This window comes from Caretta caretta, chromosome 1, assembly GCF_965140235.1.
Source record: "Caretta caretta isolate rCarCar2 chromosome 1, rCarCar1.hap1, whole genome shotgun sequence".
NCBI lineage: Eukaryota > Metazoa > Chordata > Testudines > Cheloniidae > Caretta > Caretta caretta.
The window spans coordinates 228,058,821-228,083,104 of record NC_134206.1 but is presented as its reverse complement, the minus strand read 5'-3'; the positions used below and the strand labels follow the sequence as shown (position 1 = coordinate 228,083,104).

Genomic DNA, 24,284 nt, shown 5'->3' with positions numbered 1-24,284 from the left:
TTTTATTCAGTATATTGTTTTTAGTGTCCCTTCCTGGGCTGTGGCTTGATTAACAAAGAAACTAATAACAGTATAACAAAGACTCAAGCTCGGTCCTCCTCCTAGATGGATTACCCCTGGAGTTCCTGCTTTAGGACTGCTCAGCCCATACCCTAGGTGGTCCTCTTTTTCTGCTCCCATCTCCCTTTATCTGAATCTGGTGTGGCAGCCGAATCATCTTAACCCTTTTGCTGCAGGCCAACACTTACTAATAGGAGATGGAGGGAGATATTCCAGGCAAATTTTGCCAGCCTATTATGTATCTTGCTTCCTAGAGCCAGCCCCAGGGAATGCTCTCTGGATTCATTTCTGGTGTATGCAACACCCTTTGGGATCTAACTCCAAAAGATGCCTCTGGTTGCCAGAGGACTTGCCATCCATACTAACTCCTTTTCCATGGGTCTGAGCACATGTCATGAGCTGGAGCCCAGGTTAGATTGAAAAGGTACTCAGTCTTGCTCCACAATAACTAGTCTGGGCAGCAAGTAGGCCACCTTACCTCAGAGCTGGTCTTTCTGATCTCTCTACTTGTAGAAGAATTCTATCTCAGGGTAGATTTGGAATCCTCATGGACGCAGGTAACCTATTTGGCCTCTGCTGCCCAGTTGTAGTCAGGATGTTCCAAGTCTCCTGCATACAGTGATGCCACTAGAATGGCCACCATTTCCCCCCACAAACTACTACATTTCACTGTGTCGTAATAATTCCCAAAGCAACAAGATTTTTGCGTATGTCCCCTGTGACTAGAGCTATGCAAATAACTTTTTTTTTTTTTTTTGGTTCTCAGGTCATTCCAAAAACAAAACAAAAAAAAATTGTTTAGCTTAGAGCAAAACATTTTGTTCAACCTGAAACAACACATTTTGTTTAGTTTTTGGGCTTTCTAACACATTTCTAATATTTTAAAATAAAATTTAAATGAATTATCAGAACAAAAAATGTGTGTTAGGCAATATCAAAATGATCTAATGTTTTCAATATTTTTGGAATTTTTATAAAGGGTTTTTTTTTTTTTTTTTTTTTAATTGAAACAATTTGACGAATTTGACATGAATTTGCAACTTGATTTTGGTCAACCCAAATCTGCATTTATTTGGTGGAGGCAGGGAAAAAAGTTTTGGACAAAAATTCTACCTGTGCTGACAGTACAAACAGATAATAGGCCTAGAGTTTGGGTGAGCAGGCTTTTTGACCACCTTCCCTCTGCCCACTGATCTTTTTCCCCAGGACGTTTTCTAACATTGCAAACACACACTAGCTTCACACGGGCAGGCCAATTTTCAAAAATAAATGGCACCTAAGAAATGTCTCCTTCTTCCTGCGCAAAGGGCATTAGAGGTGAGAGTCAGTTCTGGACCAGTAATAGTTTGTGCATTTAAAAAAAACCTTCATTACTTTAGATAACGGAATATAATGCCCCTTTGGAGCTAGAATTGGGAAATAATACTATTATTTATTTGTATTATGATAGCACCTAGGAATGCCAATCACAGATCAGGACCCTTGTGCTAGGTGCTGAACAAAAAGACAGTCCCTGCCCCAAAGAGCTTACAATATAAGACAAGAGACAACAGGTAGATACAGAATGAAGAACACAAGGGAACAATGAAACACAAAGAAGTCAGCATGATGGGTAGTGGTCACAGCACATCAGATGCCTAACTATTTTATATAAAACTTTATAATTTTATATCATTCTAGTACTGGAAGGGTCTGACATGTCATACTTTAAAGTCGTGACACTTTTTTATGTTTAGAACGTTTTGGGTCATTTTTGAAGATGTTCCATGTTTTAACTTTTCTTCTGTGCCTGCTCATGAAACTCAGGGCCCCTCAGGCTTGTGACGTTGGAGTCTAAAGGATTTTAAAAAAGCAAGTCTCAAAGAAATGTTTAAAACTCTAAAAAAAAATTCCTTGGCTAGTTTTTCATTAACATGTGGTATATTCAGAATGCATGATCGTGTGCCATGCTGTAAAGATTTTCAGTACTCATTTGGGGTGACCGGTGTAATTCACTCATGGCTTCCTATCTTGTGAGTAATGTACCCATCCCAAACTCAGGCTGATAAAACATTTATATCCCACCATGCCATCAAGATTTTCTCTCTCTAATAAATGGTATGATCATAGTTTTCCTTTTAACGTTCATAAAACATCTTTCTTAATAAGCAGATGATCCCAAGCCACTAAGTTCAGGTCTGGATCAAAATTGATGAACTTTGATGCTGTTTGGATATAGGTTTTAGGTTTGGGTCCATCTCTAATATATATATTTTTTGGACAGGTGATCAAGAAGCATGTATCTCTCTGGGGCACCCTTTTTGGTGGCAGCATGGAATCGGTGTTCACAGTGGGTTGGCCTATCAGGTGTCCTGGCTTGCAGCCGAGTCACTAAGCAAATGGTAGCTCAGGTCTCCTTGATTAAGGGTGAGGTGGGGTGCAGAGGAGATGAACAGCCAGTGGATCAGGCCTTCTGGCTTTAGGCTAAAAGCTGAAAGCCATCTGTGGCTCAGGCCTCTTCCCTGAGGGCTAAGAAAATAAGCAGTTAATGGGTCAGGCCTTCTCGGTTAGGGCTGAACACGCAAGCAGTCTGTGGCTCATCCAGCTGTGAGTGCAGGGTAGTGGGGGCCCAAGCCCACCCTGCGCCACCAGGTCCCAGCTCAGGGCCCTAGAAGCGAAGGGTGATCCCACAACAAGGTTGGCGGGGAACTGTGGGGTCGCTGCCTTGCCTCTTAGCAACACAGCTGAGTCAATGTCTCGATTCCCTGGGCTACTTCCTATCATTGTTGTTGGCTCACTCCACTTCCTCATTGAGTCTCTCCATCGTCTGAGGCAGTGGCTGGCCTTCTCTCCAGGCTGGCTTAGGGGAGTCATCACTGGGCATCACAGCCAGTCATGGGCTCTCTTGGCAGTTTGGCTCCCTGGGAAGGACATCTGGATCCTTCCTTGGTCTGGCTGCAACTGAGCTGCAGGGCTCTACTCTTATGCTTCCTGCCTGGCCACCACACTTCCTGCAAGGGGGAAGGGGCAGGGTTAACTGAGCCCAACATGGTGAGTTAACCCCCTTTGTGCCAGAATGAGGTCATTCCACCTCATCATTACACTCTTGTTGCTGAGACATTTTACATTATGAATGTAGAGAGCAAGACCTGTAATAATTTTTATTCAACATATATACCAATCTTTCTACAATCATGCATGTTACACAATGGTCTTTGAACTGATAAGAGGGATGACAGAAGGACTAAAGCCAGAGAAATGTTTTTGTTTCAAAAGTCTGTTTAATTTGAGAACATAGCTTGTCTCTGCAAAGCACTTCTTTGAGCAGAATCGTTTTAATTCTAGTCTTAATGATTGACTCAAAGATAAAACCTCCAATTCTTCACATGAATAGCACAAAAGTGGTTTCAAGGCACACTAATAAGTCAAGGGAGAGGGGAGCAAGGTAACGAGGGTTTTTTTTTTCTGGGTTAAACTAGACTGGCACCAAATGAAGAAATTGTATTATGACCAGTGTTAAATGTTAATGCTTTTATGGAAAGAAATGAAAGGAAATAAGAGCTCATCAGAGGTAATTAGAAAATCCATGCTGGTTTAAGAGTGCACCCTCTGGGGAGGATAATAAAGATGATGAAAGGATTCTGGGGGTATAGCTGTTTAGTAAACGAACCTGCAAGTTTTTCACTATAAAGTTGTTCTGTGAAAATCAGTAAGCAGGTTAAATTTTAACATAAAGTAAAACCACATGACTCTGGTTCCTCACAGATCTATTAATCTAACGTCCAGTACTTACTTAACTAATTTAAGATTTTTCAGCTGTTTAGGCTTTCATGAGTTGGGTGTTCTGTGCTGTTCTAAATATTGTTGAAATTTATCTAAATCTACTCCCCAAATTACTTTACATTTTCAGCAAATTTGTCTGTGTGCATAAGGATAAAGAGGGATTTCAGGGTTAAACAACTGTTGCCCTTTAATTGATTATATTCTGATTAATGAGTTATTAAAAAGTTTATTTCATGTTTTCTGAAATATCTGTCTCAAAAATACAGTTTTTAAAAAAAGTCTAAAACATAAGTTTGTTTCATTGGTGATACATCGATGAAATGTGATAAAATCCACCATAAATCAGAGATCAGAACACTTATGTGACTCTGATATATCCTCAGTGAAAGTCAATTCTGTAGCTATGTACTCGTAGGATTTCCACATTTAAGGTTTGGGATCCTAGTGAAATTTCAGCATGTACAACAAAACTATAAATTGAACTTCACAATGTTCTCGTACAATGTGATTACTGAAAAACAGAACATTTCTGATGAAGTTGAAGAGGTGACTATTTTGGTGGTTGGTTGAAGTAGTATGCTCAATTCATCTAAAGAATAACGGAAAACTATTTATCTTAATTTTTCAGGCCTGATCTTGTAAGCCATCCATATGCTATTGAATCAATAAGAGTGCTGAATATGGAGTATTTGCAGGTTTTGCTCATAGGGGCTGGGTATTGTATAGACATAAGAAGAGACAGTCTCAGCCCCAAAAGTCTAAAGATCTATTGACTTTCCTATATAGTGTGAAGACCTCCCATAGGTGATCTCTCTCTCTCTCTCTCTCTCTCTGAGTGGTAGTGCACAGAAAGTGGGAGAGGATGAGGCATAGGCAGACTAAGTTGAAGTCAGAGGATCAGCACCGTGAAGACTTTCCAATGGTCTTCATCCACCATTGCATAAGGGCTCATTCTGATGTTGCCTTTGTAGAGGAGATGTATAGCTATTTTACAGCCTTCTGTACAGCCTTCTCTACAGCACTGAGCCCAGCTGCTTCGGTTGGGCTTTGGGATGAGAATTTGCCTCATAAATAACAAATAGTATTTTTATTCAACTATTTCCATTCTATTGAATTTTAATTCCTAGTTACATTTAAAGTTAGTTGAACTGCTTAGTATGAATAAAACTGGTGGGGGAAAAAATAGACAAAAAACATTTTTTGTCAGAATTTGCCAGTTCATTGTGAAATACTTTGTGAAGATTATTCAATTTAGACAAAATTCCACCAGAAACTCACCCACCTGGCAGGTTGATAGACAGCCAGAAGTTTGGAAGCTCTGGGGGTCCTGGCTCCTAACTTGCAAATACTTGGCTTCCCAGCACCCAGGCTCCCTGAGCTTTCAGGGTCACTGGCTGCGGGACAGGCTGCCAAGTATACTGCCCCAGAGCTGGGCCTCCCAGTAGAGTTTTTGGCAGAAAATGATAGTCTCCTTTCCCAGAGAATTTTGAAATTTGTGAGTCTGTCTCATGTTGAAACAAAGTCACATGCTCCATAAAAAGGAACTACCAGTCTCTGCCTAGCTCCAGTTATGAATTTAGCCCCTCTTTTATAATGATTTGTTTTTGAACTGATCCTGATTATCCTTCTCTGCAACTGTCATTTATAAATACTCACCAAATAGTTTGGACAAACAATTTTCAGACTCTGAATGATTGGATTTCACTGTTCACTGTTGCTACTGGGCCTGATCAAAAAGCCCATTGAAATCAATGAAAAGACTCCATTGACTTCAGTGGGCTTTGAGTCAGGCCTATTTTGTGGCTGGTCGCTGTTGCAGGAGGAAATGGCCAGAAAAGAGTTAAGGGCCTATCACGTGGCTCAGCAGAGGATTTAAAAAAAGACCTTGCCCTCTTTCTGGGGGCTGGGAGAAGCAAGAGGAAAAGCACCTGGGGACTGCAGCCAATAAATTGGGCCCTGAGGCAAGGGCCTGAAACGGACTTAAGTATGGCACTTACGCTTTCCTGGACTGAGGAGTGAGCCCATCAGTTTAAAGTCACCTAAGTGGTATGGTATTGTTGCTGGTCACTGAGTGGCTGACTGTTACATCTTAAAAAGAAAAGGAGTACTTGTGGCACCTTAGAGACTAACAGATTTATTTGAGCATAAGCTTTCGTGAGCTGTACGAAAGCTTATGCTCAAATAAATTTGTTAGTCTCTAAGGTGCCACAAGTACTCCTTTTCTTTTTGTGAACACAGACGAACACGGCTGCTACTCTGAAACCTGTTAATCTTAATGAATGGATGAGAGAAACATTTTAAACAGGAGAATAACTAATACTGATTCATTTACATTGGCCAATTTGTATACTAATAATACTTTGAAATCTTGTGGGTGTTTTGCCTAAGTAAACATTGTAAGATGAGACCTTTATATAGCTAAATAAATAAACAAAATTGATTCGTTGTGAATTTAGTCCAGCAGCTTTGAGTATCATCAGTCTGCCCAGAGCTGTACTAAATGGAGAGGATCACATATATGCTACTTGCCTAAGGAGTTAATCTCTTCCTTCCGAAAATATGTTGGATGGCCTAGCCCCATCATCACAATTGCAAATAGTGTAGACACAGGTGTTTTTGTTTTGTTTTTTATTTTTTATTTTTGTAAAGTTTCTTTGCAGGATGTTGTTTCTGAATTCCTTTTCAGAATTGTGGGTGCTTCCAGATTATGCCTGCAAACATTTTACTGACCTACTCTAGTACTGTAATAAGTTAATTTAAAAAAAAAAAATAGAGTGCTTTTTACAGTTAACAATGAGGGTAAATCTTTTATCGGCTAAGATTTTTAATAGATGTAAGGGACTCAGGTGACTTGTTGATGGATGCAAAATATATATTTCTAAATAAATATCTTTAAAGGTGACCTGCAGTGCTTTTTCTGACCTTTTTCTTTAATCCCCTTATATGTAAGAAGACACAGGTGCCGGCTTCCTCCAGCCCAAGGGTGCTCAATCCCCTGCTCTGCTCCAGGCCCCGCCCTGCCTCTTCCTACCCCAGCTTCGCTGCCACCCCCTCTTCCCGCCTAGTTCTGCCCCCTCCCCCGAGCGTGCCCTGTCCCCGCTCCTCCCTCACCCCCCCACCCCTAGTGCCTCCTGCATGCGGTGGGCGGGAGGTACTGGGAGGGAGGGGGAGGAGTTGATCAGCAAGGCTGCTGGTGGATGGGAGGTTATTGGGGGGGTGGGGGGAGCTGGCTGCCAGTGGGTGCTAAGCACCCACTAATTTTTTTTCCGTGTCGGCACCTATGTAAGAGAATACTTTTTTAACTTCCCCTATTACATATAAATAAAGAAAAGTTTTACAGTCTAAATTTGCCCTTTGGATGCTCTTTTGTCTTCAGCATCTTATGTAACTTTGTCTTCTGTCAGATAGTAACATCACAATCAACTCAGGAATATATTAATTAATTGATGTAAACTGATCTGTTCCTAGTCTGTGAAATTTCCCCTCTTCCCCACTCTATACTGGGTTGCAGCAATGTGACTGCTTTAACCTAAACAAGGTAACAGCATTCTCCAAGATGATGTAGCAATGTGTAAAGGGGAGGAAGCTGTTTGGATGTGCTTGGCATGCAAATATCAGTGATGTCGGGAGAGGGAGAAGTTTGTCCTTATTCAGTTTTATCAATGGGAAGGAGTTGAAGGAACTATTTTGATTTACAAAATTATATAAACAGGGTTGTGATAAATGTAAATAAAGCATTTATGGACCATGTGTCTCAGAGCTGAAAAAGTGAACAAACTTGAAAAGCTTTGCAGGCCACCATTACGTGATAGTCCACTGATGGACACACTTAGTATCTCATAGACATTCGTTCTGATTGTACCTAAAGATTCTTTTTAGCGGCTTTTTTTAAAACTAAGATGTTTGTTCCAAGTAAACCTTTTCCCACTGAAACTCAGTACAAATACTAATTGGTGCATCATTACTTTTGTTCTAAGCATGCTTTTTTTTTTTTTTCCTTCTGCTGTCACTTCATTTGAATTGCCAGCATAGTCCAGGAGCAGTGCTGCAGTAATAAGCTGGAGGAACACTACTGTTCCATTGGCATTAACATTGCCAATGAACATGAAGAATGTGATTCACATGATATTTCCACTTGTGAAGCCAAATTCACTAAGGTGAGACTTCAGAACAGCTGTTAACTGTTGTTGTTGTTTATTATAGCTAACATGAGTTTGATTTACTCTTAAACTGAAGCATCTCCAGGATTTTGAGGACAAGTAAGTGTCTTCATCATTCTGTACCCAGGGTGAAAATGCTTATCTTGGACACCTTGGATTGACTAGTTGCCACTACCCTGTTTACAATCTAGTTTGCTTCTTTCTTCAAAATGAACCCTCTCCTGTAACTACTACAAGTGTTCTCTAAAGAGGGTTTTCACCAGTGGGAGATGACCCTAGCCACCAGCTCTGGCTTGCTTCACAGCATGGACTTGCTCTGGGTCCAGTCACCACTTTTTCTCATGCCCTCAACAACATGGCCTCTGCTGCCCTCTGAGCTGCCTGCCCCCCTTTTTTTCTCCTTCGCTGTGGGAAGAAGTGAGATCCAGGAGCTGAGGGAGGTGGAATCAGGGGCCAGGGGGATGCAGGTCTTACTGTAGGCAGTAACAACACCTCATGGGTTGTCAGTATTTTGTTACACTGAGGTGTTTATGGTGCTGTTGATGGCTTCCGCAAATAAGGGCGGATCTACAGATTTGTTTTGTCTTCCATGTCTGTGGTAGCAAAGCATGTGTACATAAATTAAAGTATAGTTTAAACATTCATTAGGCAGTTGTCACAGGGTAGCTTGTCCCTGTGGATCAACTGAACCCAGCTCTCCTGTACCAAAAGCCGGTGAGCCCAGTCCAGCTAATTTAAGAGGGCTGGGTTGCTCCTGGGCCTATAAAAGGCTGCTAGTAGGCAGCTAGGGAGGAGGAAGGCCTGAGGCAGGCTGAGCCCTGGGCAGCACAGGCCACATGAAGTGGACCTAACTCCTTTGTTGAGTCCGTGGAACAAGGGGTGGGCAGGGACACAGGGAAGCAAGCCTGTGGCTGCTGCTCCAAGGTGGGAGCCGAGCTGGCAGATGCTCGGAAGTTGCCAGGAGCTGAAGAGCCAGAGACCCTGGAGGGGTGGCCCTTAAATGTAGGGCCACGTATTGATTTAAGACTGTTCTGTTTGTTTTGTTTTAAATCTTGTTATAAAAGACTAAACCTCCTGGACTGGGACTGGGCGTGAGCGCATGTATGGAGTGGGGGTGCAGCGACGCCCTCCACCCTCACCCCTGATGACAGCAGCATAAGTGCCTACTACCCTCTGCTGAGCCCTCCTACTCCCTTTTTTTTCCTCCCAGCCACTTGTTTCTTGAGCATGTGATTTATTTATTTATTCATTCATTCATTTTTTGTGGAGAGGCAGTTTTTTACCTCCCTTTAAGTGGAGGAAGCAGCTTAAAACCAATCAGAAGTCTTAGCCATATCTTAACCAATTTTTAAGAAGTTTAAAATGTGATCTGCATGTGCATTATATCCACTTTTAAAATGCTCCTAACCCAACAAAATTACTCTGAACTTGCTCACTGTGCAACCTTCAAATGTTTTTTGTAAAATCAAAGTAATTTTTTTTTGACTAAACAAGCAGAGTACATCGAAGGCACCTTTTACACGTCAGCCATTTTTGACATAGTTCTGCTTTTAAAAAAAAATCAGGGATTTTTTTTACACTGACAGATGCCTCTCTCCCCCCACCCCCCATTCTTTGTTCACAACTCAGTAATGGCTGAAGGAGTTTTACGCAAAGTGTTTAAAAAATTCACCATCAGAGAGAGATTAAGCATGACAAATTTCAGCCCTGGAGGTAAATGTTTTGAAGAATTATGAACATGTGAAAACAGGGCTGTAATGAAAAGTACAGATCAGCAAGTGTTTCCGAAAGCTAGATCCACAAATTAAAGGGGAGAATCTGGTAGAAATTTTGATAGTCCTTAAAATGCTCCGAGGTCTGCCCAAATCATAGCACTTTCTCTCTCCCAAAGGGATAGTATTTAGCCCTTATTCTCCCATTTTCTACAGAAGCTTTTATTTGTCTATATTATTGAATACATCATTTTTTTTAATTCTGAACTGCTGGACATAATTTGTATCTTTGTTCACATCTTCAGAAGTTGTGAAAATTTCCACTGGATTCTTATTTTGTCCAGTCTATTTTTCGACTGCTGACAGAAGTGTGTACTTCAGTAGATGAGACCTCTTGTAGAGGAACCTACAAAAACATCATTAATGCAGCATTTGCTATTCAACTGTTTTATATTTAACTAATGATATAAATAACATGGAGGTATTATAATGTTTAGTTAATTCAGTGGTTTTATTGGCTAAGCACTATCAGGTGATTCCTAGTCATACTAAGAAATATTTTAAAACTACAGACTTGTAACTATGGGCTGAATTGAAAATGTATATATGTGTATGGCCTGATTTTCAAAGGTGCTGAGCACCTCTGACTTCCCCCTGAAGTCAGTGGGAGGCTTCGGATGCTCATTACCTCTGTCTACCAGGCTATTACTGGATAGGTCTCTAATTTTGAAGCAAGTATATGGTATGCATGTTTGTCTTCCTATATTTATTTACTCCTTTCCATGAGAAATTAAGGTGTGTGACAACTTGATTGTTCATGAGATCATGCGCACCTATGACCCAGGTTGGTAGCTGGATCACGTGCTTAAGAATGACCTAGAGGCAGTGACTGGGAGTATTACAATTGGATGGTTATTTTGCACTCTACATTAAATGAAGAGGTAGTCTCAACCCAGTTCCTAGGGGTTGTCCACATTACAACAAATCTCTGGCACAGTTGGCACCCTTGTAGGCAGTGTCTTCAAAGAGATCAAGAACTGAACAGACAGAGAGTCTGAACTTCACTTTCAAACAAATAGATGTTCAAGCTTACTTCAAAATAGGATGGAAGCACTTGGACAAAATAGTATGGGAAAGTTTGTACTGGCACGTTTCATCTTCTTCAGATTATACTTATTTAGTGCCTTGAATTTGAGGACCCTAGAGTGTTTTATGAACACTAATTAAATTAGCCTCACTAGCCTCTGTGAGTTATCTCCATTTTATGGATGGATAGATGGACTGAGACATAGAGAGGATAAATAATTAGGACAAAGTCACAAGTGAGGTATGTGGCAGAGCCAAGAGCAGAACCAGGTCTCCAGGCTCCCAGTCTTGTGCTGTAACCACAAGACCATCTTTTATTTTCACCTGTACTTCTTCTTTAATTGAGTGGAAGATCTCCGCCTCAGTCCAGCATCTTCCATCAGTACTAAATTTAATTTAAAAAAATTGTAAACCAGCCAAACAAAATAAGCAAGAATTGACATGGTGATATTTGACCTAGAAGTACTGCATTTATTGTTAATCTTCGAGACTTCTGTTCTTTAGATTGGATAATTCTGTTAGTGTGCGGGTGTCATGATGGTAGTGGCAATATGGCTAAAGAGTCATTCTGAATAATAGTGAAGTTATTCCCTGCCCCTACCCAGACACCTTCGTTTGGAAATATGTGCATATCTGAAATTAAGGTCTCAATATTTAAATTTTAAAGCATTTTCCTCTTAGAATGAACAATGATCCTGAAGTAACTTAGAGCTGGAGTGGCAAGCTATCTTCTGGTCTTAGCGAGAGAACCTGTTGTAGCGGCTGCTGGAAATGTCTGTCTTTCTTTTTTTAATGACGTTTTTCAGTTCTCCATGGTACAATCATTCCTGCAGGTCAAACAAAATACAATAGAATCTTGGTTTTTACAAATACTAATTTTAGGAATGACCAGCGGTTATATAAACCATTTTTTTTTCATGATATGGAGAGGTAGAAGGGAATCAAACTACAAAAATGATATTGATGTAGAACAAATTGTCATAACTTCACATTCTGATGCCTTGAGTGCATTTGAAATTGCTTTGTAGTGGTTTGAAGGACAAGAAGAAAGTGAAGCAGTGCACTGTACTTTAGATGAACAACATCTAATAATGGAATATTGAGATGTTCAATTTTATGAACTCCTCAATCCCAAATTAGTTAGTAAAATAGGGATTCTACTGTAATATGGTCAAATTATGTACATAAGAGATGAAGCATGAAGTAGAATACTTGTGTAAATTGCTCTTCTAAGGAAAGAAGGCAAGCCAAAGCTATTGTCAACTCTTCCTGAAAAAGAAGCAGCAAAAGCTCTGTATAAAACAAAGGATAATGCTGTAAAATGCAGCACAAAAAGGGGCAAGAGGAAATACATGGATAACATCACCAAAGACGTTGAAGTGGTTGATAAAAGAGATAATAATAAAACACTTCTGTCAGCTCAGCAAGATTCTAACTAGCAAGTTTACACCAGTTGGAGGCCTGTTAAGGTAAACAAGGAAAGACCCTAGTAACAGAAAGAGAGCGATAGGCAGAATACTTTTAAGGAGTGCTAAATAGAACAATGCCACAAGAAACTATTGACTTTGACAAAGACATTAAACACCCAGAAATAGACATTGTAACATCTAACATTAAAACCGAAGTGAATGATGCGTTAAAAAGTTGAAACATGGGAAACCTTGCAAGTGAAGACAGTCATGGGGGAAATGTTGAAAGCTTGTGATGAGACTATCAATAAAATCACCAAACTTTTCAACAAAGCATGGGACCAGGAATAGCCTCTGGAACAGTGGGAAAATGGCATTCAAGTCAAAATTCCAAAGAAAGGTAACCTAGATGGTCAAGCTATACCTAATCCTGCTTCATCATACAGGGATGGACTAAACTGAGGCCCTTCCAGTCTTAGATTTCTATGATTGATTTGAAGTAACTGCAATAACTGGTGAGATGTTACACTTCTTTCAGTGACAGTCTTCTGTAGTATCATCTTAAGCAGAATAAAGGAAGCAGATCAGGCAAAACTAATGGAAGGCAATCTGGATTTTGATTTGGAAGATCAGGAGTCAACCAGATTTTTATCCTAAGGATACTCTTTGAAGAGTGCATCAAATGGGGAAAAAACACTTTTATAATAAATTTAATAGATTTTAAGAAAGCACTTGACAGCCTCCATCATGCTTGACACTGGAAATCTTAAGAATTAAGAATTAAGGAATACCAACAAAAAACATAACATCAAAGCTTTCTAGCAAGGCGCAGAATGCACAGTTGAACACAAGCATGAGCAAATGGTTTAACATAAACGCTGGCATCAAACAAGGGAGCATTCTCTTCCCTCTCCTGTTTGGATTGCCATTGATTTCATTATGAGAAAAAGTGTAGATGGATATAGCACAGGCATCACGTAGTTCAGCAACAGCATACTAGAAGATTTAGATTTTGCTCAACCAACATGCAAACAAAAACTGAAAGATTGTTCAGCATTGCAAGAAAGGTGGGATTAATCAAATATGAAACAAATCTAATGAGAACCCTAGCAACTCCCAACACAAAAATTTACTTCTGAACGTAAAGGAATGCAAAGGGTGAGCCAATTCACATAACTTGGCAGTGACGTGAAAATCAATGAGAATCTCCATAAGGAAATAATGTTGTGAATTGGCATGGTGGCAGCTGCAATCACCAACTTCAACAAGACATTTGGTCCTAAAAAATCTACAATTTAAAGACTAAACTGTGAATCTTCAATTTAAATATAATTTTCACCTTAACATATGGATGTGAAGGCTGGAAATCCACCAAATATAGACAGAGGTCTAAATGCTTTTGAAAGCAAATACTTCAGGAAAATAAAAGGCACAGGCGCCAAGTTTCTTATTTGCTCCTACCCTGTTCTGCCCCCTCCCCTGAGGGCGCCCCACCATAGACGACTGGAGCCTCCCCATACTGGGGGGGGCATGATCTAAAGGGGAGGTCACATGTGTCCCTCCCGCCATCCTGCCCCCTGCACTCAGCCCGGGGCCACCGCACTCTCTCCGCTCCACATTACCTGCAGGGGGGATGCTCTGTCCTCCTGCTGTTCCTGGCCACCACGGTACATTCCGCTGCCCTCCATAGTGGGAGGGAGCTGCTTCTAACGCCAGCCCCTCCCAGTCACTGCTAGGCAGCCTGGCAGCTGCCTGAGAGAGCCTGGCTGGGGAGGAGGCAGATTCCGCTCCCCCTGCTGGCTCGGCTGCCGGGGACGGCAGCTGAGTGAGCTGGAAATATGCCAGGTGGGAGAGGGGCTCCGACTCACTCACCCCCAGTCCCTGGCACCCGAGCCTGGGTGGGGAGTGGAAGCCGCCTCCTCCCCAGACAAGCTCTCTCAGGCAGCTGCCAGCCCACCACACGGCCACCATGTGCCCCTGACACATCACCCAGCCCCATCCTTGCTCCGACTCTTCCTGCCCCCACTCCTTCCCTCCTCTCCCCCCACAATGCCTCCTGCCCGCTACTGAACAGCTGATCCTCCGCAGGCAGGAGGTGGGGGGGGGGGAGTGGAGGAGGTGCCTGCCGGTGGGTGCTGAGCATCCACTTTTTGGGGTTTTTTTTCCCTTGGGTGCTCTGGGACTGGAGCATCCATGGAGATGGCGTCCATGATACAAGGTATTAAATGGAGTGAACCTGTAACAAATGCTGAGACTCATCAGAAATTTCAACAACTCCTTATGCCTAAAGTTATCCAGAAAAAAAGATGGAAATATATGGGATGTGTTTAGAATGAGGCCAGGACATTTGCCATAAAAAGATGAAGTACAAGTTACAATGCTTATGACTAGCTTGCTCTTCTAAAGCTAAAGAGTGTGAGGGGGGGAAAAGGAAAAGCTGATCTCTTTATTTTATCCTCGTGCTGCTCCAGGCTGTAAAGGAATTCTTCATTACAGTACAGAAGAGAAAACACGTGCACAGTTATTTATATGGGTAAGTAGAGAAGGCGGGCAGGCACGTATCTCAGAGGTGTTAGGAGAAGTGTACTGTTCTTAGTTTTTTGTTGGAAATGGCTTCTTGAACTGATACAAGGAATTTAGGTCATTAACTTCCGTAATGAGTAGTTATTTTATGTTCCAGCTGTGTTTTTAACTTTTTTAAATGCTGCAGGCTGTTTCCTTTGAGCCAAAAAACAATTATAAAAGTAATTTCTAAAATAAAAATTTTAATCTGCCTTTTACTTCACAGCAGTAGTAGGCAGACGCTGGTTTCAGTGAACCAAATTTCACGCTAGCTTTATAGCAGCAGGGGAGAAAATGGAACAATCTGGGAATGTGTTTTCAACTCGGGCTAAAACAAAATCAACACAGCCGTTTGTTCAGAACCAACCTTTGTTCTGCAATGGATTCTGAAGCCCCTGTTCTTCCAGTGCACACCCTCATGCCTAGAAGGACTGGGCACTAACAGATCCCATTTCAGGACTGGGTTCTTAAGAGGTGACATCCTTAAATAATTACTGTAGAGATGTGTGGACCAGCATTTAGGACACTGGATGAGACTTTGCAGACTTTGTTCTCGTTTCTACCACTGACCTGCTGCATCGCTTTACCTCTCTGTGCCTCTGTTTCCCCCTCATCCTTTGTCTCTTGTTTGTTTAGACTGTAAACTCTTTGGGACAGGAAGCATGTGCTTGTATAGTGCCTAGGCTAATAGGGCCCCAATCTCAGCTGAGGCATCTGGGTGATACCATAATACAAGTAATTAATATTAAGTTAAAAATGTTAGGCTCCAATATGAAGGATTTTTTTTCTTTTTAGTACCTTTTAAATCATGGTTGGTCTGTACAGAGTAGTGTCATCTTTCATGTCTTTATGGTCTGTTAATTTTAAGCCCAGGTGCTTTTTTTTTAAAGTGAGGATTTGGGGGAAGGTTGGGAGGGCAGGCAGGTGCGCAGTTTATTTATAAACTGAGCAATGCCCCTCATCCTCACTGTGACAAATAAAATTTGTTTTAAATTAGAAGTGGAGCTCAAGTCATAAAATGTGATTCAGGGTTTTGAGGAGTCCCCCAGTTTGGTGGTGGTCAGAACTGGAGATTTGGATCTGCTCATTTGTGGGAGGGGAACCCACCACAACTGTTGTACATGGACCATTCTTGCCTTCCCATCTAGGACAGTGGGGATTGAATCAAGGGCCTGGGTTTGGCTTCCATCTTCTTTTTGAGGGCCTGATCCAGACCCATACAAATGTTCTGAGATCTAACTAATTAAGCACAGCAGGGCTTTTGAACATCGGGGTCTGAAAGCTTTGGCTGACAGTTTTCTATAAACACACTGGGTGAAATTCTGGCCCCATTGAAGTCAGTGGCGAAACTCATTGATTTCTTTAGGGCTGGGATTTCACTTACTATCTGTTCTTTGTTTTGACAGAAATGCTGTTATTGTTGCTTGCTGGGAAAGACAGCCCAAGTTCAAGGACAGAGCTGTGAGCAGAGCCAGCTGATAGGATACCAGTGTGGGCAGGTGTTCAGAGCTTGCTGTGTCAAGGGTCAAGAAGGCACTGAAGGGTCAATTAGCGATGTTCCTAACAAAGATCAAGGTATATTATACCAGCATTAAAATTAAGCTGAGACAGCAGAGCACAACTTCAAGACATAGTAGGATGCAGGGAAGGAGACGGGCTTGTACTTTTGGATAATTTATGTTGCAACTCTTCTTGTGCTGTTTTAAAATGTACGCCCAGAACAGCCAGAGATTTGGCTGGGCACCTTGAGATGTGAAGTTGCTTTTTAGAATAAAATCTAAATGAATAAATAAGGTTAGCCTAACTTCCGTCATAACTGCTAAGCACGCTCAGTTGCAACCAAAGTCAATGGAAGCTGAGGATGCTCAGCACGTTTGATGAAAATCAGGTTAAACTTTTATGTAGAAGCCTAATGTTAGGAACTCTTATTTGAAACTCTTGGTTCATGTGTAATCGGCAATTATACAAGCTATCTTATGATCTATCATTCATTTGGCAAGTATACTCTGTGTGCACGTGTGTTTGAATCAAGTGTCAAATAAAAACTATTTTGTGTGTTTATAAAATGAATAAATAATTCTTCAGTATTATCCAGTGGTAGAAGTCCCCACAGATACTTGCTCCTCATCTTTTCCCAGGTAGATAGCATTTTATTATGAGAGGAAAACTGCTTTCCCTTCTAATGTCTCCTTAACCTTCTTAATAGTTAAAATTTCTGACGAGGAAGTAGACCAAGAGGATCCTTACCTTCATGACCGCTGCAGAGGTGAGTTAACTGACTGTTCCTATGTAGTGACTTTGTGTGTGTGTGTGTGTGTGTGTGTGTGATTATTTCAGTAAATGTGAAAAACTAGGCAAACTTAAATCCAAGGTTCACCCAAACCATTTTGCTTAGCCCAGCAATTCGCAAATACAAATGGCATGGGAATCCTCTCTGAAATGGTAGGCTGTTTCTACCCTCTTTTAATGCTATTTTGATTATTGGAAGGAAAATCTTGCAAAATATGAGATTCTTTTGGATTTGTTAAACCAATGTCCGAGTAAGATGAGAACTCATTTGTAGTCTCTGAGGGACCAGTAAATGAATACTTTTTTTAAGGCACTGTGACAGGGTCCCTGGGGCAGAACCTGGACTATGGGACTGCTGAGCCATCCAAACCCACCAGCCTGGGTTGTCCTTGACATTGTGATGCAAATGTCAAGCTACAAGCTTCTGACCGGTACTGCACTTACACAGCCACCCACATGCAGGGACACGCCCAGTTTAGTTAATGAATGATCTCCCAGCCACTCATGAACCATCAATTGGGAGGCGTCAGCCAATCCCCACCCCAGCTCCCCAGGCTTGTACACCAGAACTGTAACATCTTGCACTGGTCAGAAGCCTGACAAGTGTAAGCTCAGTACTTAGTTCGCCCCTCCCTCAATGTGGAACGGACATACGCTAGCCTTTGTAATTTGAGCTGAGATTCACCAAGCACTTCAACCAAAGACACACTGTTTTAGATAAAATATAAAACAGATTTATTAATACCAGAAAGATTTTAAGTGATTATAAGTAGCAGGCATGGAAATCAGAGTTGGTTACCTTAGAAATAAAAGTAAATTCTCTGTCTAAATGCTAACTTAAACAGTTTAAGCAAGATTTGAATCAAACAGTGTCTCACCCTAATAGATGGTACAAGCAGCAAACCATTTCTCAGTACAAAAGCTGGATTCCCTTTCCAGCCTGAGATCAATCTTCCCCAGTTCAAAGTCTCTGTCTTCCAGATGTTCTTCCAGGTGTTGAGATGGCAGGGTAGAGAGGCCAAGTGATGATGTCACTGCCACTCTTTTATACTTTCTTCCAGCTGCTAGAAAGATCCTTGCTGTTGCAAGGGTTAGTCTGCCCCTGTGGTGTACGTGCCCTTCTTGGAGAAGTCTCCAGGATAGTTGATTCTTCTTGATGGGCCATTAACGCTGTCTGGGTCCTCCTTTGTTGCAACGGAGAGTCTGGCTGTGGGCATTTCCCAACCTCACAACATATTTCAATAACACCTATAGCAATACTTCATATACAATGGTTATGCACACAATCCAAGAGGATATTAAGGTTCAGCAGATCAAGACTTTTTCAGTGATACCACACAAGGCACGCATTGTACAAAATATATCATAATCATATGACAGTGGTGAATATGGGGGTTCCAGGATGCTGTTTTGAGGTACCAAGTGTCACAGGCACATAAACTCCTTTTAACTTCAGGGGCAGTTGAGAGTGCTCAGGGCTTTGTAGTAAAAAGCCCCTTATAAGATTAGGTTGATACACTGGGCCATATTCTGTCCTTCAGTACTACATGCATGAGCAAATTTGGAAATCCTCGGGGAGCTTCAGTCAAGATGTGAGTTGGCTTGTGGGCTCTAATGAATGCAGATGGGAAGATAGTGGGTCTGTTTTGATGAAGACTGTTGACCCCTCCCTATGGAAGGGTAAGGTGCTACTGCCAATAACATTTAGACAAGAACTTGTTTGGCCCTTATTCTGGAAGTCCTCTTTTGAGGCTCATAATCTCGCCAAATTTCAAGGCCTACTTCTTTTCATATTTGCCAAGGAGCTGGGAGGGAGAGGTGAGGCAGAGTTGGTTGGCTGTGTGGATGTTGGGTCATCTCTAAAAGTTGTCGAGTTTAATGTCTTACGTATTAAATTTTGTACATGCCCTCTGAGTTTTATGGAAGTGCATACTTTGCGGATCTTAAATCTATTTTATAGAGCTCCCAGTGAGCTCACTGAGAGTTATTCACACATGGCTAAAGGCAGAATTTGGCCCTCCATTATTGTCACTTTCTCCAACAAGATAGCTGTCCTCAGTAGTAGGCTCAGAAATGTCAATTATACTGTAAAACTTTTTATTTCAAATATAGGCTACAATTTAATCATGGCAAAAATAATTTTTTACCTCTTGCTATTTGTCTGCTGGTCTGAGGAAAAATAGCTTTCTTTTAAAAGTCAGACAAAAACCTTAGACCAACCACTTTAGAGCTAAAACTGCGACTTCCTTCTAATCTTGTGTATTGGGTAACACAATATTGTACTGCTCAGGAGTAGACCAGTTTCCCTTTCCTGGTAGAGCAGGGATGAAATCTGTACCAGCACCTTGTGAGATGCAAATAACTTTCTCCTCTGTACCAGCTGTGCCCATTGCCCATCTCTACCTACCTGTCTGAGAGGGTGTGTAGCAGACCCAGGTTACTTGTGCTGACCCCGGTGCTCTGGCAGGCGATATGGGTAGCCCACAAAGGGGAATAACGGGACAGCTTATACTCTCTTGTTTGCTGGGTGGGCATGTAGGGAAATAGGCATTTTTGCCCTTAAGAAGTAGAGAATTTTACATCTTCTGCTGTTTCCCTTTGCCTGGGCTGTCTTTTATTTGTTCATAACATTTATTATACTAACGCATTAACAAAAACAATTTCAAAGGAGATATTTTTTTTAAATGATGGGCTAGATCCTCGGCTGCTGTTAATCAGCATAGGTCTACTGATTTCAGTGGAGCTATGCTGACTTACAGCCACTGAAAATGTGACGATATATTAGAAATACTCACTGGGATTTTCAAACTTCCTTAGGTCCCTTTGAAAATCCCAGCCTCCAATCTTAATGGTTTGTAGTTTGACATGGATATTGAACAGCATTCCCATCTATTCAGTTGTATCTAGAACCGAAATTGATTCCAAACATATTTGACCTTTTATTTGAAAATGTCCAGACAAGTTACAACGAGCACAGTGGCATCAGGCATTCCACTTTTAGAGCTTGAAGAACATGTGTATTCTATTCCTATCCTTGTTCATGGTTGAGATGATTAGATCTGAAATGGCGTAACTAATTTCTGTTTGACCTGCACAATCCACATGAAAATTGGAAGGAAAATGAAAGAAAGATAAATAATGACTTACGCATTGATTTTTTTTGTGTGGCAAGTGCGTGGTGCCTCTTGGACGGAATATTTGATTTGGATAATCTGTTTATTTTGATTTACTGCCTGTCACATGTGTTTCATGTATCTAAAAGCTTAAAACATCAGAGATGTTTTATTTTTGGCAAACATTTCTGAATAAAGTAATACATTTTGGATTAAAAAAAAGTTTGAGTTAATAGACTGATATTCCAGTATAAGCTTTCAGCACATCGTAGTATACACAGTGCTACAAATGCTTTGTTTATGCAGGTGTTTCTGTAGGACACAATGTTTTGAAAATGTACTCTTTCAGTGTCCAGGGCATCTGTATCCCATAAGAGGTAGCCACAGATACTGTGCCCGTTAAGCGATGATTTACCATATTGCCTGTTTGGCTGTTATACTGCATAGGTGTTAGAAACAGAAAACACCTATTGAGTCATCAGGGCCATTATCCTGCCAAAGCAAAAGCTGGCTCTCCTCCTTGACTCAGGATAATAAATCACATTAAAAGGTGTTAATGTTATACTTTCCTAATATTGCTTTTCCATGTAAGCAATTGCTGTAGTAGCCAGATGGAAGTTATTCGTTTGCCAGAGGGAGGGGAATTGGTCTATCCAATTGCAAATGGGAGTTGTTATCCATTAGACATCCTTTCTATTAAGGGCTATGCTATAAACAAGTTTGAAAGCCTGTAAAGAATAATTTCTATCACTTTTTTCCAAAGATGAGTTCAAATGTGTCAGGCAATGGAACTTCCAGCAATTCTCTGGGAGTCCATTTCACAGTCTGAGGGTACCTATGTTAGGCAAATGTCTGATTTGACTATTATGACCCTTCTAGCCTTCCTTATGGGATAGTAGTTGATATTAAAAAGTCACGTTTTGCCAACGGTTACCCACAGAGGTATCTGAGCTTTCCTTCTGAACTCTGAATAGGATATATTTGTGATGTTGGTTGATTAAAGTTGACTTTTTTTAATGCTGGTTTCTTTCTGCTAATTTTGTAAGATAAAATAATCTGATGTGTGAATATTTCTTTCAATATTCCTCCATATTTCCCATTTTTTCTTATTGTATTCTTCGAGCATACTAGTCAAACATTCTGTATTTTGCTGGGCACTCAAGTTTAAGTAGTTGACATCTTTCCAGTTTTGTGTGATGAACTGAATTGTGAACTTTGTTCTCAAAAAATCACATCTGTTTTTAGGAGGTGGTCCCTGCACACAGCAGTGTAGGGACACAGGCTCCAGTGTTGTCTGCTCCTGCTTTGTTGGGTATCAGCTTCTGTCTGATGGTGTCACCTGTGAAGGTAAAATAAATGAAATGATTGCCTCTGTTTGTTGCTTAAAGGTAAAAGTGTTTTGGTTTTTGTGGATTTTTTTTTTCAGGATAGAGAATAGGACATACTTATATTGGGAGTGGAAGGAGACATTGGACAATGAAAGGCTGAGTTAGGTAGGGTTTGAGCATGGGGACAATAGAGGTAAGGAGCTGGGAAGAGACCAGTTCAGTGGGGCAGGTGGAGGGTTTGCAGATGGATAGGAAGCAGGAGAAACCTCAAGTCTGGTGTTGGAAATGAAGATAGCAATAAAAGCATGCCTTTCCATTTGCAGTAGTAAATGAATATTTATATAAAATACAGGTTTCAGAGTAACAGCCGTGTTAGTCTGTATTCGCAAAAAGAAAAGGAGTACTTGTGGCACCTTAGAGACTAACCAATTTATTTGAGCATAAGTTTTCGTGAGCTACAGCTCACTTCATCGGATGCATCATGAAGTGAGCTGTAGCTCACGAAAACTTATGCTCAAATAAATTGGTTAGTCTCTAAGGTGCCACAAGTACTCCTTTTCTTTTTATATAAAATACAATATGTCTTAGACCTGAGTTGTTGAATCCTTATAGTTGAAAACACAGTGAGTATCTAAAAATTGAGAACAGAAAAGAGCAGTACTTTTTTGTGGGATATGGAATTCACAGTGCACCCCACATGTGGGTGTTGAAAGTTTCAGTTGCCCCAAGCCTGACCCTTGTCCCTTTTCTCTTCCCAAGGATTTCAAGTCTTTTATACGAACTGTTTAATTCTCTGTCCACTTTGGTTACTTCTAGATACTAATGAGTGTATCACTGGGATGCACAACTGTGGGATTGGACAAACGTGTGTCAATACAGCAGGATCCTTCCGTTGTCAGCGTGAAACGAGCTGTGGGACTGGTTATGAACTCACTGAAGACAACCATTGCAAAGGTATGTCCCAGGCTGCAAATTGGGCATATATGAGATTGATGTTTACCAACATTTATGATGCCCAAAAATGCTAAATAAATTGTGTCTTGTTTTTTTTTTTGGAAATACATGTGTAAGTTGTAATTCCATACCAGATGTGTTGTATAGTCTAATATGAGCATCTAACGCTTCGGCCTGAGGTGCTTTCTTCATGGAAATGTAAATGAGCCGCAAACCCAATTTGACTTGGCTTCCACTGGAAAACAATCCATTTGCAGCTGAGAATGGTCTTGATGATTTTTTGCACAGTATTTTCACTCCCCTGAAGGATGTAGGCCAGCTACTTGGGCCTAAATTTTGGGTAAGATTATATTATAGAGATTGATATAGATAGTGGGTGTTACAATTTAATTTTTAAAAAAAATTTAGTGTTTGTTTTTTTTCAAAGTGCTCAGTTGACCTAACTTGGCTCCCTTTTAAGTCAAAGGTAAAACTCCCATTGACTTAAATGAGAGAGCAGTTTTAAGGCCATGGAAAATTCCACCTATAAGCATTAATAATCTTTTCCCAAAGGAATAAGGGGAGTCAGCCTTTAGGCAGTGCTTACCTATTCACATAGCTTTGGAAACTCTTACTAGGAGTTCCCAAATTATCATCTTGGAATTATATTAACTATCAGGACAGAAATTTCTACTATTGCTTTGACAGCTTTTGAAAAATTATGTTTTCCCTTAAGGAAAATACCTAGCAGCCAGATGTATGATAGCTGATACTTGAAAAAGGACAGATCCTTCAACATTAATGGCATGGGGAAATATGAAATCCTTTTCAATGGAAAAAATGACAGAGACTTTATATCAGGATTAAATAGATGTTATAATGTCTGGTTATCATTTTTTGGAGTTTGAATAAAATAAATACACGGATAAAGATAAGAGGTTGACCAAATATAACAAATTTATACCAAAGATAACAAATACAGGCTATGAATAATATTTGTTAATACTTGCATGGAATGTTCATATATGTTGTTGATAAAAAATATAAAGTTTTAAAAAAAATTAACACAGAATGATAACCTTCATTTATTGTTTTTAACCATCATGTAAAATCAAATGGAAAACTTTTGCCTTATTACAGAGTCTATCAGTTTTATCCCTATTAAATACTACAAGGCTTTTCTATAAGGGTTTTTAAGCCTACAGGAAACATTTTCAATGTTCATGACATTTACATTCATTTTTTTTTCCCACTGAACTACTTTCCCACAAAAATTTGCTAAAACATACCTACATCTTTTATCGCTCCAAAGAATTTTTATCCCATGACAAATATAAGGCTCAAACCTGAAGTCTTTACTCTGTTTTTACATAGGCAAAGATCTTTTTAGAATCAATTATCTAAATTCTCATTTACACTCAGAATCTTCTACACCACTCTGACAGTGGAAGAGGGCCTTAAAGTGAGCATAAATTACACTTCATTTCATGTTAAGCCTTAAGATGTAGATGGGCCTTAGTGTAAAATGAGAATGAAGCCTGATGAGCTTTCCTGAGAAAGGACTTAATAAAATTACGGACTTCATGATTTAGGCCTTTATTCAGCAAAGCATTTAAGCACATGCTTAACTCTCATTGATTTCAGTGGGATTTAAGCACATTCCTGAGTGCCTTGTTGAATCAGGGCCTTAGAAAATACTGCTTCAGACTCTGTGAAAATATTGCAAGTCATTTGGTTGTTTAATAAGATGATAAAGAGAACCAGCCTGCTGCCTATTTCTGTGAGATTCTGGTAGAGACAATGGACCAAATTAATCTCCAGTGTAACTACTTAGAAATGATGAATGAAGTTACACCCAGGATGAATTTGG

General features: G+C 40.5%; 1 protein-coding gene across 2 annotated transcripts in view; it reads left to right on the top strand.

Moving 5' to 3' along the window:
* FBLN1 (fibulin 1) overlaps window positions 1–24,284 on the top strand; it is a 103,613-nt gene that overhangs the window by 15,985 nt on the left and 63,344 nt on the right. For both annotated transcript variants that reach the window (XM_048824742.2, XM_048824750.2), the window contains exons 3-7: window positions 7,850–7,979; window positions 16,158–16,326; window positions 16,958–17,017; window positions 21,399–21,500; window positions 22,298–22,435. In XM_048824742.2, the coding sequence (XP_048680699.1) occupies window positions 7,850–7,979; window positions 16,158–16,326; window positions 16,958–17,017; window positions 21,399–21,500; window positions 22,298–22,435 (599 nt within the window). The remainder of the gene's footprint in view (window positions 1–7,849; window positions 7,980–16,157; window positions 16,327–16,957; window positions 17,018–21,398; window positions 21,501–22,297; window positions 22,436–24,284) is intronic.